The 15750-nt window shown below is 33.5% G+C and overlaps 1 protein-coding gene across 1 annotated transcript in view; it reads right to left on the bottom strand.

Moving 5' to 3' along the window:
* Positions 1-8571: 8571 nt before the first annotated feature.
* The window catches only part of LOC115222207 (cyclic AMP receptor-like protein A), a 265857-nt gene continuing 258678 nt past the window's right edge, over positions 8572-15750 (bottom strand). Inside the window, exon 14 of the mRNA XM_029792359.2 lies at positions 8572-10119. Coding sequence (XP_029648219.1) covers positions 9976-10119 — 144 coding nt within the window. The 3' untranslated portion in view covers positions 8572-9975. The remainder of the gene's footprint in view (positions 10120-15750) is intronic.

Raw genomic sequence — 15750 nt, 5'->3', positions numbered from 1 at the left:
ATCTCTGCTTGGTTGTAATCCAAACTACATACTTCAATAAGAATAAGGTGTGAAATATGGAAATTTGAGCAGAGATAGGCAATATAGAATTAGACACAACATTTTGCTATTCTACTGCACATATCTCTTATGGTATGCATTCCAATGAATGAGGCTAACAAGGCTATGGATGCTAGTCTTTATTTTGGTGCTTGTATTTTAATCTGATCTTCTGCATTTATTGGGTTGGATGGTGTTCTGGTAGTTTGGAAGGGGTTGGACTTGTAGTGCCAGAAACTGTGAAGGTTGGAGCCATGTTTATTAAAGGAGATATGTTTGCTATGGAAGAGTGGCCTTGGTATTGGAATTTCTTCGATGCTTGCTGCAAGAGTTGATATTACACTTAAATGTGTTTGACAAGAAGTTTTGAGAAATTTTGGTTTTTTTCTTTTGCTTCAGTCATTGGACACCAGGCTAACAATATTAGATTACTGAAGAACTCCAAGTAATCTTTTGGTAAGGTCCAACTTTATGGTTCATCACAATTGTATATTGTAAATCCATGGATGGGCTTCAGATAAACTAGTTTTTAAAGAGTTATATATAATAGACAAGTTAAAATAATGGTAATTTTATACATAAATGGCAATTTCTGTCTGTCTATCTGTCTGTTATCATCTTGCTGCCTACACCAGAGAACCAATCTTGATGAAACTTTGCATACATGTTAAACTAGCATCCAGTTCAATTATAGGTTAATTGAATTTCAATAAAAATCTGTAATGAACCCCCTAGTGGGGAGGTATTATTTGATAAAAGCGTTAGTGTGAAGGAAATGTGGTAGCATAGTGAGCGTGACTAATATCAAGGAAGGGGGAGAACAAAGTTGTGTAAGTAATAAATATGGAGTGGCAGTGGGATGGCACCGTTAATGCAGCTGTCATTTAGGGATATATACGTGACACTGCATACATACTTTTGTAAATGCATAGATACATGCATACACACACATGCACATACACATAAGTAACTTTTAAAACACCAAGGAAGGGAAAGAAAGGTGAGTGTGAGGAATACATAGTTTTAAGGAGAGAGGGGATAAGTTGATGACAATTGTTCACAGATGACTTTTTTGCTGCCCATCACAAAGAAATACTCACACATACATACATGTCTACTATACACCATTTTAAACTTATGTGTACGTTTGTAAATGTGTGTGTGTGTGTGTGTGATGTCCTATAACTGTATGTCTCTTCACTTTTGTAGAGTCTTCCCTGTTGCTGTCACATATTATGAAATTTAAAAATTGCGACAAAGTTTTCAAATTTGGTATATTGAAATAATTTTGCACATTAAAATCCAATTTTGTTATTTATTTGTTCCAGAAAAATAGCAAAAAATGTTACTGAGGTTTAAAGTTTAATCAATTTCACCTAATCAGAAAACAGGTTTGGAAGCTGGCATTTTTTGCATGATGGCTGCCTATCACAAAATGAAAGCAAAATCATTACGGGAAGGAATTTTTATTAAACAAATGAAAACAAAGCATTACAACAACCAAAGTTGTAAGAACTTCTGAAGTTTTAATAAGTTTTAATGAACAGTCATGTGAAATGATTGAACAGACATGTAAATAATCTAAAAAGGAAAAAAATCACCAACAAAGTTTTTTTTCTGTGAAAAATTGCACAAATCTTCTAATCAAGAGGCCTGTCTGTCAGGGAAGGCATGGTCTGACATGGAATAAACAAAAATTTATACAAAACATTTTATTGTAAAAATTGCCTGGCAACAACAGGCTATTCAGCTAGTTACATATAATTCCTTTATTATAACAAATTTGGCTTACAGATGTTTCCAGTAGTCATTATAAATAGGTTTATTCAGTTGGTCTATTGATTAAGTGAGGTAAATTAAAAGACCTAAGAAAATGCTACCTTCATCAGAGCCATTGTTGGAAATAACAAACAGAGCACTTGAAGAATGGCTATTGTATGGGGAATGTGGGGGAAGATTGGGATGTTTTAGTAGAAAAGGTAAAAAGGCAGGTAGTGGTAGTTGCATGAGTAATAGCAGTAGTTGTATGAGTAATAGTGTTATTAGTAGGTGTAGCAGTAGGCGTATTAGGGAATCATAAACGTAGGTCAGCAACATTACCGTATTGGCATTGTATATAGGTCAGATATTCTCCAGCCAATGTGTTGAAATTTGATAAGGGCTTTCCATGGACATGGTTCTGACAAGGTGTCATTAATTTTCTTCGGTCTTTCAGTGTACCTCAACTGATCAATAGATCAAATATGAGAAAATCCACCTATAATGACTACTGAAAACAGTTGCATGCCAAATTTGCTATAATAAAGGAATTATATGTAATGACCATTATTTTAACTTGTCTATTATACATACATACATACATTTTTATGCTTTGTATATTTCCTTATGTTTTTTTCTGTTACCTTTAACCATGGTTTTTCTTGTGCTTGTGCGTATATAGACGTATGAATGAACTTTTACGGTACACATGTGTGTGTGTATGAGTTTGTATATATATGCGTATATATTTGGCGATAGATGCGAGTGAAGATGTGTACGTTTTCATAGTGACGTATAAGTACGCACATGGGTCCGCGAGCAGAATTATAATACAGTAATTTCCCTTTGTATAATGGTATTTTTTCATAGCGTTTTTCAGATGGCCAGATAACCGAAGAGATGGTGTTGTGGATTTCCACTTCGGCATCTGAAACTCAGAGTTTTATCTTGACTATTGAGTAATTGTAACATATTATTTTACAGATATATATCACGGTAATGAAACATGGGCTGTGACTGCAGAAGACATGCGTAGACTTGAAAGAAATGAAGCTAGCATGATCCGCTGGATGTGTAGTGTCAGTGTGCACGCAAGACAGAGTGTAAGCATCCTGAGAGAAATGCTGGATATAAGAAGCATCAGATGTGATGTGCAAGAGCGACGCTTGCGATGGTATGGTCATGTGCTGCGGATGGATGAAGAGAGATGTGTGAAGAAGTGCCACTCCCAACAGTTGAAGGTATCAGGGGGAGAGGTAGACCCAGGAAGACATGGGATGAGGTAGTCAAGCATGACCTCAGAGCATTGGGCCTCACTGAGGCAATGGCGAAGGACCGAGATCTCTGGAGATATGCTGTGACTACAAAGACCCGGGCTGCTTTCTGCAGCAATTCCACATACCCCCTACCCATTCTAAGTACCCCGGATCCCCAAAGTACCCTGGATCCCCAAAGTACCCCGATCCCCAAAGTACCCCGGACCTCGTTGCCCCCGTGCCGCTGACACGTTAAAAGCTCGAACCGATCGTGACCGATGCCGGACCCTCCGGCCCCTGTGCAGGTGGCACGTAAAAAGCACCCAATCCACTCACGGAGTGGTTGGCGTTAGGAAGGGCATCCAGCCGTAGAAACTCTGCCAGATTCAGACTGGAGCCTGGAGCGGCCCCTGGCTTCCCAGACCTGGTCGAACCGTCCAACCCGTGCTAGCGCGGAAAGCGGACGTTAAACGATGATGATGATGATGATGATATATATATATATATGTATATATATATATATATATATATATATATATATATATATATATGTGACAGTCTTCCACACAGTTTCTGTCAAACCAAATCCATTCACAAAGTATTGGTTAGCCCAGGGCTAGAACACACTTGTCCAAGGTGCTGTGCAGTGGGACTGAACTCAAAACCATGTGGCTGCAAAATGAGCTTCTTAATCACACAGTCATGTTTGCAGTTAATTCATTGAGATAGAATTTCTTTAAAAATAGTGTATTAAATAATTATCAAAGAATTTTATGAAATGATGAATACGAAAAAAGTTATGTCAGTGTCTCCAGTACGGCCAAAGGTTCTGACTGAAACCAATAAAAAAAAAAAGCAAAGCAAAGAAAGAATAAACACTGAGGCTTGTTGAAAAATTTGATTTCCATTTATTTTAATGATAAAATAAATCAAACATATTACAGGATAAACAAAACTGCATTGGTCAGTTTATACAAAGCTGGACATACAGAGTCAGCTAACAAGTTCTTGAAATAAAACAACTGGTCGCATTATAAGAGTGTTATAAGAAGCTAACTAGGGTATTACAATTGTACAGTTTACAGGGAGCTGGGTAGAAATGAGAACCAGTTAAATAAGCAGTGAAAATAACTGGGAATAACTAGAACTAAACATGCTTTAAAATGTATATATGCACACACACACACACATGTACACACATGCACACACACACATGCACATAAAACACACACATACACACGCACATGTGTTTTGGAGAGAGAGAGAGAGAGAGAGAGAGAGAGAGAGAGAGAGAGAGAGAGAGAGAGAGAGAGAGACAGAGAGAGAGAGAGAGAGACAAAGACATATACAAAGAAAGACGAATACAAAGAAGCAGAAACTGATTCAGAGACAAAACTTTACAGAACTGAATCTGTCACATCACTCTTTGATTTCTGTCAAAGAAATTATAGAATAATTTTGAGGTCAGGAGGAAAGTAAATGAATCTACTTTTGGAGACTGTTCTGACAAACAAACAAGTGTTTCTGAGTATTCTGGATGACAGGCTGTCATTTAGGATGTTCAGAGATATTACCTCTAACATGTAGTTTCATATCAATGACAGCTAAGTCACATTTCAGCAGGAAGTATTCATGTCAGTGGAAACATTGATTAATCTTCTAAGACAACTGCCATTGTGGAAATATATAATTTCAGTTTGAATTACATAAATATCTGTAGCATAAACCCTTCAATATGGTGACAATTTCTACAATGAAGATATTAACAGAAGAACAATGTATCTTTGGTAATAACCACCAAGAAGAAAGAAACTTTGTGGTTATTTTAATGTCACACAAATGAACAAATTGGGGGGAACCCAATTCAAAGACAAAGCAAACAAAATAGACAGGAGTCAAACATTTATGCAAAGCTGAAATTTAGGAAAACATTACTATGAGATAAATGATAAAAAATACTGCACATGAGAAACAAAACATTTAAACGATAAAGTGGGACTTCCTGTTTGGAATACTCTTCAGAATAAAATATACTGTCTACTAGGCTTTTGGGCCAACAAGTGAGTAAAGTAGAAAAAATATATTAAATATCAATATCAAGGTTATATTTAAGCAAGTGCTCAAGACTTGAAGATAGATAAACAAACTGGTCTGATAAACTGGCGATATTAAAAGATGTGCTGGGAGTTATGATGAGAACTGTACAACAGCAAAGTAACTATAAGCTATGACAGATTGATATGACCAATATAATGCAGTAATTGAATCAACTAGAAACATTTAGAAGTTCTATATCAGGTTGGCAAGTAATACACTTAAGAAAAATAGATTCCTTGTCAAAGAATATTTCTGTTATGAAAATTTATTTAGAAAAACATATATTCCAAATAGTATTTGCAAAGTGTCTGTAATTGAATGAGATATATATCTAAACAGGTTTATTAAATATGTACACTTCATGATTAAATCAAGCTAAACTTAGTGAACCATCACTTTTATTCATCTAACTTCAATTAAGATCTAACAAATTAAAAATGTAATCAGAATGTATTTAAAGAAATAATTATGTTAAAATAGGCTATTATTTAAATCTAAACTACAGGGAACATGAGAAGTTGGCAAAAAGTTGGCATGAAATCAATTAATAAAATATGATGAAATTTAAGAATAAATGTAATCCTTATTTGCTGATTGCTAGACACGTACGTGTATGTTATCTGTTGATTATAAACTGATGTTTTGTTTTTATATATAGTGATAATGTTTTAAAGTTATGGAAATAGTTTGGCTTTCCATAGACAAAGCATAATCTATTTTTTGTCAGAAAATATTCTGGTGGATTAGTGAAGTCATTTCCAACAATATATATTTTATATTTATAGAAAAAGAGAAACTTAAGCGTTCTTGTTACAACACAGTCTCAGAAAATAACAGAAATTAAATATAATTATACATTTTCCTTGTCCATAACTGATTTATTTCCAATCAGTTCTTTCATGTAAAGAAAATATCTAATTCAATAAATTTTACAAAAGAAAATAAAAACAAAACAAAAACACACTTCCTTAAAAAAAATAATACATAATTATTCATTTAATGTTTCTTTTTTTTACAGGATAAATAATATCAGAGAAAATGTTTAAGATACAAGTAGTTGCAAAATTCTGTGATCATTCCCCAAAGGAAATGACTGGTTGGTTGGTTGGTAAGTTACTGCTAAATGTATGTATGTACAACACATACAAAAAAAATCCATGTTACCAACAAGTTTTAATGAGTCTTATTGATATTATTTTAAACATACTCACAATAAAGAGTTATAAAGAGATACAATTTCTGTAACACATATTCATGTGTGTGTATATATATATATATATTGATTAAGTCTTTCCTTGTTTGTTTTGCAAAATAGTGGTTTTGTCTCTAATAATATTTTATATATATATATACATATATATATATATATACATATATATATACATATATATATATAATATATATATATATATATATATACATACTAGTAAATGTATAAACAAATTACTGTAATTATAAATGTACATACAGTGTCTTTAAAGAACTTGAAATAAATAAAATTATAAATGATACATCAAACAGCAAAAGATATGTTTTGTATGTTATTTCTCAGTCACAAACAAATAAATTAATTAATAATGATAATAACAATAATGATGATGATAATAATAATAATAATAATAATAATAATAATAATAATAATAATAATTTATAATCTAAAAAATGAAACAAAAATGGATATGGCAAACTTTATTTTAACTACTGAAATCTGCATTCAGCTTTCAATAAATAAAACCACTCATTAGATGTGTATATATGAGAAAATATGTGTAAAAAGTGTTTACATACTTTTACATATAACTTCCTTCTTTAAAACAACTGAATTGTTGAACTTGAACACATACATACTTGTACACCTACACAGATCATCTAACTAATGACAGCTCAACTGATTGGTTACAGATGGTGACCAAGATCTTTTTCTGGGGGTTAATAATTAACAAACATATTTTTAAGTATTAAATGAATAAAAGTTAAATCCCCTGAAGTGGTGGTCATTTGACAATTTTACCAGAAAGCCTTCAGATATATTTTCTTGTTTTGAGAACCTGAATCATTTAAAATAAAATGTCTTGCCAGACCAACAATGAAATAACTGCAATGAAATTACAAATGGCCATTTCATTTCTACAGAAATTTCAAAAAGTGTATAACATATCCAGAATCTAAGTATAAGGTCGAGCTTATAAGCAGTGTGACTGTGAATGAGTCTGTGTAAATTTTTCTTTATAATTCAGACAGTAAAATGGTGTGTATTGTCTAAGGTTTATCTACAGAGACTAGATTGCAGATAAATTATTATCACTTCAGGCTTAGGAATGTCTATTTATTCTCTGTGAGAATTCGCCAGATATATATTCAAATATAAATGTACTTATGTACAGATATCTATAACTGTGTGCATTAATACACAAATTTCTGTCCACACACTATATATAAATAGAGAATCAAGAGTTTAGAGAGACCTTATTATTTTACATAATATAGACTGATACACCCCAAAAGTTTATATTTATTTAACAGTAGTGATAACCATTTTGGATTTTAATTTGTGTTGGATAATACATAACTTCAACTGTTTATAACTAATTTACTAGAGCAAATTTCTTGGTCTTTCTTAATAATAGTTATGTATCAATAAAATTATCAATGTTTTGTAGCCTTTTCACAACACCTAGCTAGGGAAATATAGAATAAATTGTCATAACCAGAGAACAAATATTTGCAATGGAAATATTCCATAATGGAAATACCAAGTGCAGGTACCCTACATACCGTCATTTTACTTCTATATTCAAAAGTAACAGTATAAATCCTTTTATCATAAAATTTATATTAAAATATAAATCTATTTATAGCTAAAATAGCAAGGAAACCTTTCTTAGCAATAACATTTTGCAAAAGTTAAGACGTTTGGCTTGAAAATTTTGATTGCTTTCTGGACCAGTTATTGAGAACTCAAACTCAAACAATTTATTTAACATAAAAAAAAATCCACAAAAGAACAAAAAAAAATGAAAAAAGAAAAGTATTGTCTTTTCCACATCTTACAAACATGAATATGATACTTCAACGTTTCTTTTGGTGATACAATATGTTCCTGCTTCTGTATGTCAAAATACAGAAGCACGTGAAATTACATAATGCACTATAGAGTATTTGAATTCATTAATTACATTTTAGAAAATACTCCTAAATTTGCTCTAAAATAATGTTAGGGTATTAACCACTATAGGGAAGACATACAACTGAAGTGTCATCAATTTGATGACCTAATAAGGTTTCATTGCGCTTCAGTGCAGTGTCAAAATCATGTGTACTCTTTCAGTTAGACTGGAAGAGCACAAGGATGAAATTTATATAATATACAGCAGAGTATTGGAATTAAGAAGTCAAGAAAAGTTAGAAATATATTTTTTTATATAAAATTCATATACTCATTGTGTGTTACAAAATTTTCCACGTACACTAACAGTCAGATTCATGCAACAAGTTGATTTATGCTGGAAACTGACTGATACATAAACAGTTTGAAAAAAACACTGTTCTGGTTGAAACTGAATGTCTTTCAGTTCTCTTCACTGTTTTTGTAACCCAAAAATTATTTAGAGCAAGGCTAGAAATATATCCTTATACAAAAGAATCTTCAGGGTTTTACATTTAAATGTAAAACTTTCAGCATTTGCATTTATTTCACATCTCTACTAAATATTTTGAGGTTAAATGAACAGTATTTGTTTTTAGAAAAATGCAAAGATAGCATTTAAGTTTCATTCAAGCGACTACCTAACCGTTAAATTTAGTCATTGTCAATGTGTTTCCCGTAGGAGGCAAGGCAATAATTTCTGTTGTCTTTTGAATGAAGTAAAAACACAAAAGAAATATTTGTACAAGTCAAACAGAGACACTGCTGTTTTGTTCGTTTCAATCAATGAGGGAAATCACTCCAAGTATATTTGCTCTTCAAATACATCAGCAATCTATCAAGAACCACATCTGATTAGTAGATAATTAATTCTGTTAAAGCAGAATTGCTAATGTTGGAAATAAGACTTTTCCTGAAAAAGATATGCTTCTCTTTAATTTTGCATGTTGTGAGAGTAAGATTGAACTGATGAAGAAAAGGCTAGTGCCAATGAAGAACAATTATGTCAGCAACACCCCCTTTCCCATGCATACACTCATACATATGTACAAATACAGATTCTCCTTCTTGTTGAGAATATTTGATAACTTTGGTGCTAATTTATTAATTGAAATATAAATACTGTTTAATTAGATCTGAATTAAACTTTAATTGAAGATCTTGAAAATATGTGTCCATATGTAATTGTGCACATAAGTCCATGCAAGCAATTATTTAAATGTGAGTGTATGTAAGTATGTATGCATGAGTGGATGTATATGTGTGTGTATGTGTATGCGTGCATGCATGCGCGTGTGTGTCAGTGTACACAAGAGTTTTATGATATACATTTATCATGTAATGGTCTAATGCACGCAGTTATGGTTGTTTGGCAAAATAAACACAAACAAACCTGTTTGCATGTGCATATATATATATATACATACACACACACACACAAATGTATGTATGTGTGTATATATATATACACATACACACACACATATATGCACATACATAGACACCCATTCATACATATATACAGCCCTAGCCAAACACATACACACACACACATAATGAGTAATCAAATTCAAGTTATACTGTGAGACTCTCCTGTCCTCATAAACAAATCCATGTTTAGGGAATGTATTAACATCACAGTATATAGTGAGTGAACTGTTTTACAGAAATATATTAAAATTAGCAGAGTTTTGAATAAGACACATGATTATATCGTGGTACTTGAAAATCTTGACTTGTGTGTCCATATATATCACTTGATCGATAAGTAACTGGGTATTCTCGAATCTCTTGGCCTCGATAAAAATGGCTCTGAACAGCTACCTGTATGATACAAATAGATAAAAGGACATACATATTAGAGTCAATATGTGAGAATAGTAGAAAACTTGTACAGAATGCATATTGAAAACTATCTATGTGCAACACGTATACTATTTGGGGTAACACAAAAGATCTCAAGGTAGCTACAAGAAACATATTGTAGATATGGCTGGCATTCCATTCTGGTTGCATAATTCTGATCCAAAAGTAAAAACAAAAGAGGTGTATATTAGAGCATTAGGATATGAAATGGAGACTAATATGTAGACAGGGCTCTTTACTGAAGACAAGGATTGTGTTTTTAATTCACAGACCTGATAGAAATATTTTAGTAAAATGCATTGCATCATAGTTCATTAGGTGAAGCATCATGGGACTGTTGGCATTCATGTGCAAAATCCATCATTTTATTTTAGTAACTACCTTTTTCAAAATTATTTGGTTGTGTAAAAGTAAGCTCCTGGCAAGCTGAGTCTACATTGATTTTTCGTCAGTCATGGTCATATGTCTGCATCAAAACACTCAATATTGTATGCATACTCCCATAGCAAGTGTTAGTCTTGTATAAGCAGTCAAGGTTTATTAGAAGATTTCATGACTGTGACATTGTATTACAGTCTGGATGTCATTCTTATCATCAACCACTTTATAGCATGGACTGAATGCATTTTGTGACACCAACATTTGAGGGATCAACTGCTAAGACTAAAGTGTCCTTTCTACACTGTATCCATTTTTATTCAGAGTTATTGTTCTCCCAGTCAAGCTGCCTTCATTGCAGCTTGCAAAGTTGATGCCTTCTCTGAGAAGGCCTTCAATTATAGTGTACAATGCAAAATTTACAGAAAATAACTGTAAGTAGTACCTGGAAGAGGGCAAAAGGGAGGGGGTTGCAGGCAATAAAGAAGTCAGTAAAGGTGTAGATTGATGGAGAAAGAGTGAGAATATGTGAGTGTATAGGGTAAAGAATGGGTAGAAGGAGATTGATAAAAATGTTGGTAGATGAGAGAGAGAGAGAGAGAGAGAGAGAGAGAGGTATCATGGAGGAGAAAGGGGAGAATCAGGTGAGAGAATTAGAGAGGGTAGAGAGATCAGAGTCATATGATGCAAGGGAGTGAGAAGAAATATATATGTGGCAAATGAAGTTTGAAAGAAAGAAGAAAATGAGCAGTAGGTGATGGATAAGAAGAATTACTGATACTAGGATGGAAGGAAATGGAAAAGAGAAGGAAGAATTCCTTTGGGAGAAAAGTAAAGAGAGAGGAAAGAAATGTGATAAAGTGATTTATCTTGACTGATAGATAATGTTGCTTTGGTACCCTGGTATCATTGACAGATGGAATCAAGCAGATAGTGAGATATGGAGAGGGTAAAAGGAAAAGACATGGTCAAAGAAGAAAGCAAGAATAAAACTGAGAAATAGGTTATCCATGTTGTCTAAATATGGAAACTTACATAGCTGCTCCAGCATAGTTTAGTAGATGAGGAAGTGAATTGGAAGACCTTGTGGAAGTCAGTGCCGCTGACGGGGATGCCATAACGATTTACACACACACACACACTGAGATTTTAAAACCAAGGTGCCACGTAAAAAGCACCCAGTGCACACTTCAGAGTGGTTGACATTAGGAAGGATATCAAGTTGTAGAGACCTAGCCAAAACAGACTACAGAGCCTAGTGAGGCCCCTGGCCTTGCCAGTTCCTGTCAAGCTGTCCAACCCATGCTAGCATGGAAAATGGATGTTAAAGGTTGATGATGATGATATAACAAGACTTGTGGTTCCAACAATAACATTATCTTTACTCTCGTAGCTGATCAAGAGCTATTCTATATATTTGTTGAAGCCTTACCACATAATTGTGTATATATATACCCTCTAGTATTATATATAATAAAATCATGGAATATTGAGTTATATGATGAATTAAATTGCATTGCATATGTTATAAGCTATATGGTATGGTATGTGGTGTGCTACATGTAATTACTATTCCATGAATAATCCTGCCTAGTTAGTCTGACTTCATCATATTTTTGGTGATTAAACTATTTGTTCCTTTCTATGATGTTCTACTCTACTGATTGTATTATGTATTTTTGTAATGGCTTTTATGTAAGTCTTGAGAAACTATAAAATCATGTATACAATAGCACCGGTAACTTTGCAACTTATAAAACACTTCTGAATACCTCCAACTGTCCTCACTACTCCCATACCTATTGTTTCCTCTTTGGGGTTATCTTTATCTCTTCCCTACCTCAAATTTCAAAACTCCGTCTCTTTAAAATGTAAGTTATATATATTTCTTACTATTCTCTATAAATTCTTGTTATTTTGTTTTCTTATTTTGCTATCCTTACCTGTTAACTTCTTATCCCTTATAAGTTGTTACTACTCTTAAATAGAAATATATACTTTCTAGTTACTTAAGTCTATGCGAGTTGATTATAATATATCTATAATAACACATAAATATTTGTGTATATTTGCATGTGTGCACAAAGATAAATATGTGTCTGTATTTGTACACAACTTTTATTTTTTTTCTGATTCTTAGCTTATAATTAATATATAGATAGCATGTTTATCTTTCCAGTTATCCATAAGTAAATGTCTAGAGCAGTCTTTATAAAAACCACTTAAGTAAATAATTAAGTACATGAATGAGTATTAAACTGATTCTATGTAATCTTTCCTTTTTAATGTTGAGAATTGGTATATATACACATTTTATCTATTTTGGTTATGATATCATTTTTGATAATCTTAAATTTTATCTTTACACAGCATAACAATATTGTTTATAAACAATCACCCATAGTACCCCATGATAAAAATTTCTTCTGTATTAACATAGGTTTTATTAGTGTCTTGCTCCTTTAATTGGTAATTAACATCTTGATTTGGGGTCTTCCCCTACTCAGCCTCCTTTATAGACAGTTACTTTATACTAGTCCTAAAATCTTGATAATATTTATGACCATATCCAGCTATGAGCTGCCCTCCATTCTAAACAGACACAGTCCTCTAGTTTTAGATTTAGTAGTTGATAAAAAGACTAATAAATTAAAAATGATCTGCAATCCTTTACAAGCTATGACTCCAACAAACTTCATACATATCTTAGAAATGTAGTATATTCTTAGCTACAATAGTGACAACATGAATTTTTTCTATCTTCTTGCTCTATTAGAACAGATGAGTAAAACTATATTAATGTGTCCAGCTGATTAAAATTCTGTTTATTTATTTATGCAGCTGAGGATAGCCCTGCATTTAAAGTGATGTAATGATTGCATTGTCCAATTAAATGGAACCTCTTGAAATGGTCATACTGCATCACTTCTTGATATCCTGTTGCTTATTTTGATATATATAAATATATATATATATATATATATATTGTATGACTTCTACACACACTTTCTCTGTACTTCACTTGTCTCTGTCTTTCTCTTTTCTTGCCTCTTTGATTCTTTGGTCTCCTCTTCCCCCACTCTCTCACATTTCTCTGCCTTTCTCACTTTGCACCTCACTGACCCTGCCTTTCTTTTGTCCCGCCAATCCTTGGCACGCTCTCTTCTCCCCTCCTTAATTCCTTCTTTCTCTCTCTTCTCCCCCTCCTTGGTGCCTTTGTCCCTCTTTTTCTCTCTCTTCTCCCTCTCTTTGATTCCTTTGCCCCTTTTTTCTCTCTTCTCTTCTCATGTGACCGCCCCGCCAGTCAACTATAGCCTTTCAGCTTCTGAGCAGCGCCATGACAACACCGATTCTTTTCGTCTGCCGTAAGGCATTATTTTTCAAATACGCCAGCTAAGTTGAACTGTCTAAAGCCGAAAGACGCCTGTTGTTTTTGTCCTGTAATTATTATTATTATTGTTTTTTGGATTTATATTCGTATTACTTTTTGTTTTTTGTATTTATATTTGTGTGGCATCGTCCATTTCTCTGTCCTTGTTTCGTATACATTCAATCCTTTTTCCAAGAAATATAATGCTCGTAGCTGAGTTTTTCCTTGGGGCTGGCCAGATTGGAGCGATCTCAAGATTAATCAGCCGAAATTGCGAGGATGATCCGGTTCTTGACTGAAGATTAGAGGCTTCGAATGACCTGTCCATTTTTTGTGTCGTCTATTTGAATGTTTTGCGTTCTTGTCCCATTTTGTACTTTTATATATATTTTATATATATATATAGATAGATAGATAGATAGAGAGAGAGAGAGAGAGAGAGAGAGGAGAGAGAGAGAGAGAGAGAGAGAGAGAGAGAGGAGAGAGAGAGAGACATATATATTACATATATATACACCATGCCCTGCACATACAGGACCCAAAAGTACTGCAATCCCAGTATTACAAACAGTGAAAGACTTGGGGATCAGTATGTACAATGATGCATCATTTCATATGCACATTACCAAGATGGCAGCAAAGTGCAGACAACTAGCAATATAGATGCTAAAATCCTTCAAGACAAGAGACCAAGAAGTTATATTGACCCTGTGGAGGACTTTCATTCTCAGCCACCCGGACTATTGCTCTCAGCTATGGCCACCACATAGTGGCAAACTAACAGTGGAACGTGAAGCAGTCCAATGCCACTACACTAAAAAGATAAAAAAAAGTGTAGCAGATGAGCTACAAGGAGAAGCTGAAAAAACTGACTTTACTCCCTGGAGCAAAGGCACGACAGATATATAATAATCTACATATGGAAAACTTTAGAAGGGTTAGTTTTCAATTTCAGCATTGAATCTTATACAAATACCAGAACTGGACACCATTATTTTATTGTACCAAAGGTACCTTCCACTCAATCTAAATTCAGGACCAGGTACTGAAATAGCCTAGGGTTCAAAGGGTCACAGCTCTTCAATGCCCTGCCATAAAAATTAAGAAATTTACATAATGTGGACATATTTACATTTGACGGATATTTGTCCTCATCTTGTTTGTTGTTAACACGTTTCGGCTGATATATTCTCCAGCCTTCATCAGGTGTCTTGGGAAAATTTCAGCTCTGGATTATCATTTCTAAGGTTTTTGTTGTTGTTGTAAGTAGATACTTACCCTCTTTATGATTTTGGATAATCCTTCAAATTTAACTAAATTCTAAATTTTTATGCAGCTGAAGATTGCTCTACATTTTAAACTGATGTAATGTTTACATTGTTCAATTAAATCGAGTCACACGAAACAATCGTACAGCATTACCTCTGGATTTCCTTGTTGCTTGTTTTGATTATAATCACCCCATTTTGAATTATATGGATAATACCATACTAAATTCTGGTACCTTTAACTTAAGTACCATATTCATCAGAATTTAAATTTATATATGTATATATATATATACACATGCATATTACATATATATATATGTATCATCATCATCATCATCGTTTAACGTCCACTTTCCATGCTAGCATGGATTGGATGTATGACTGAGGGCTGGCGAATCAAATGGCTGCACCAGGCTTCAATCTTGATCTGGCAGAGTTTCTACAGCTGGATGCCCTTCCTAACGTGAACCACTCTGAGAGTGTAGTGGATGCTTTTACGTGCCATCGGCACGGGGCCAGTCAGGTGGCACTGGCAACGACCTCGCTCGAATCTTTTATACATGCCACTGG

Source organism: Octopus sinensis, linkage group LG19, assembly GCF_006345805.1.
Source record: "Octopus sinensis linkage group LG19, ASM634580v1, whole genome shotgun sequence".
Taxonomy (NCBI): Eukaryota; Metazoa; Mollusca; class Cephalopoda; order Octopoda; family Octopodidae; genus Octopus; species Octopus sinensis.
The sequence above is the reverse complement of the archived record's forward strand: the minus strand, read 5'-3'. Positions and strand labels throughout refer to the sequence as shown.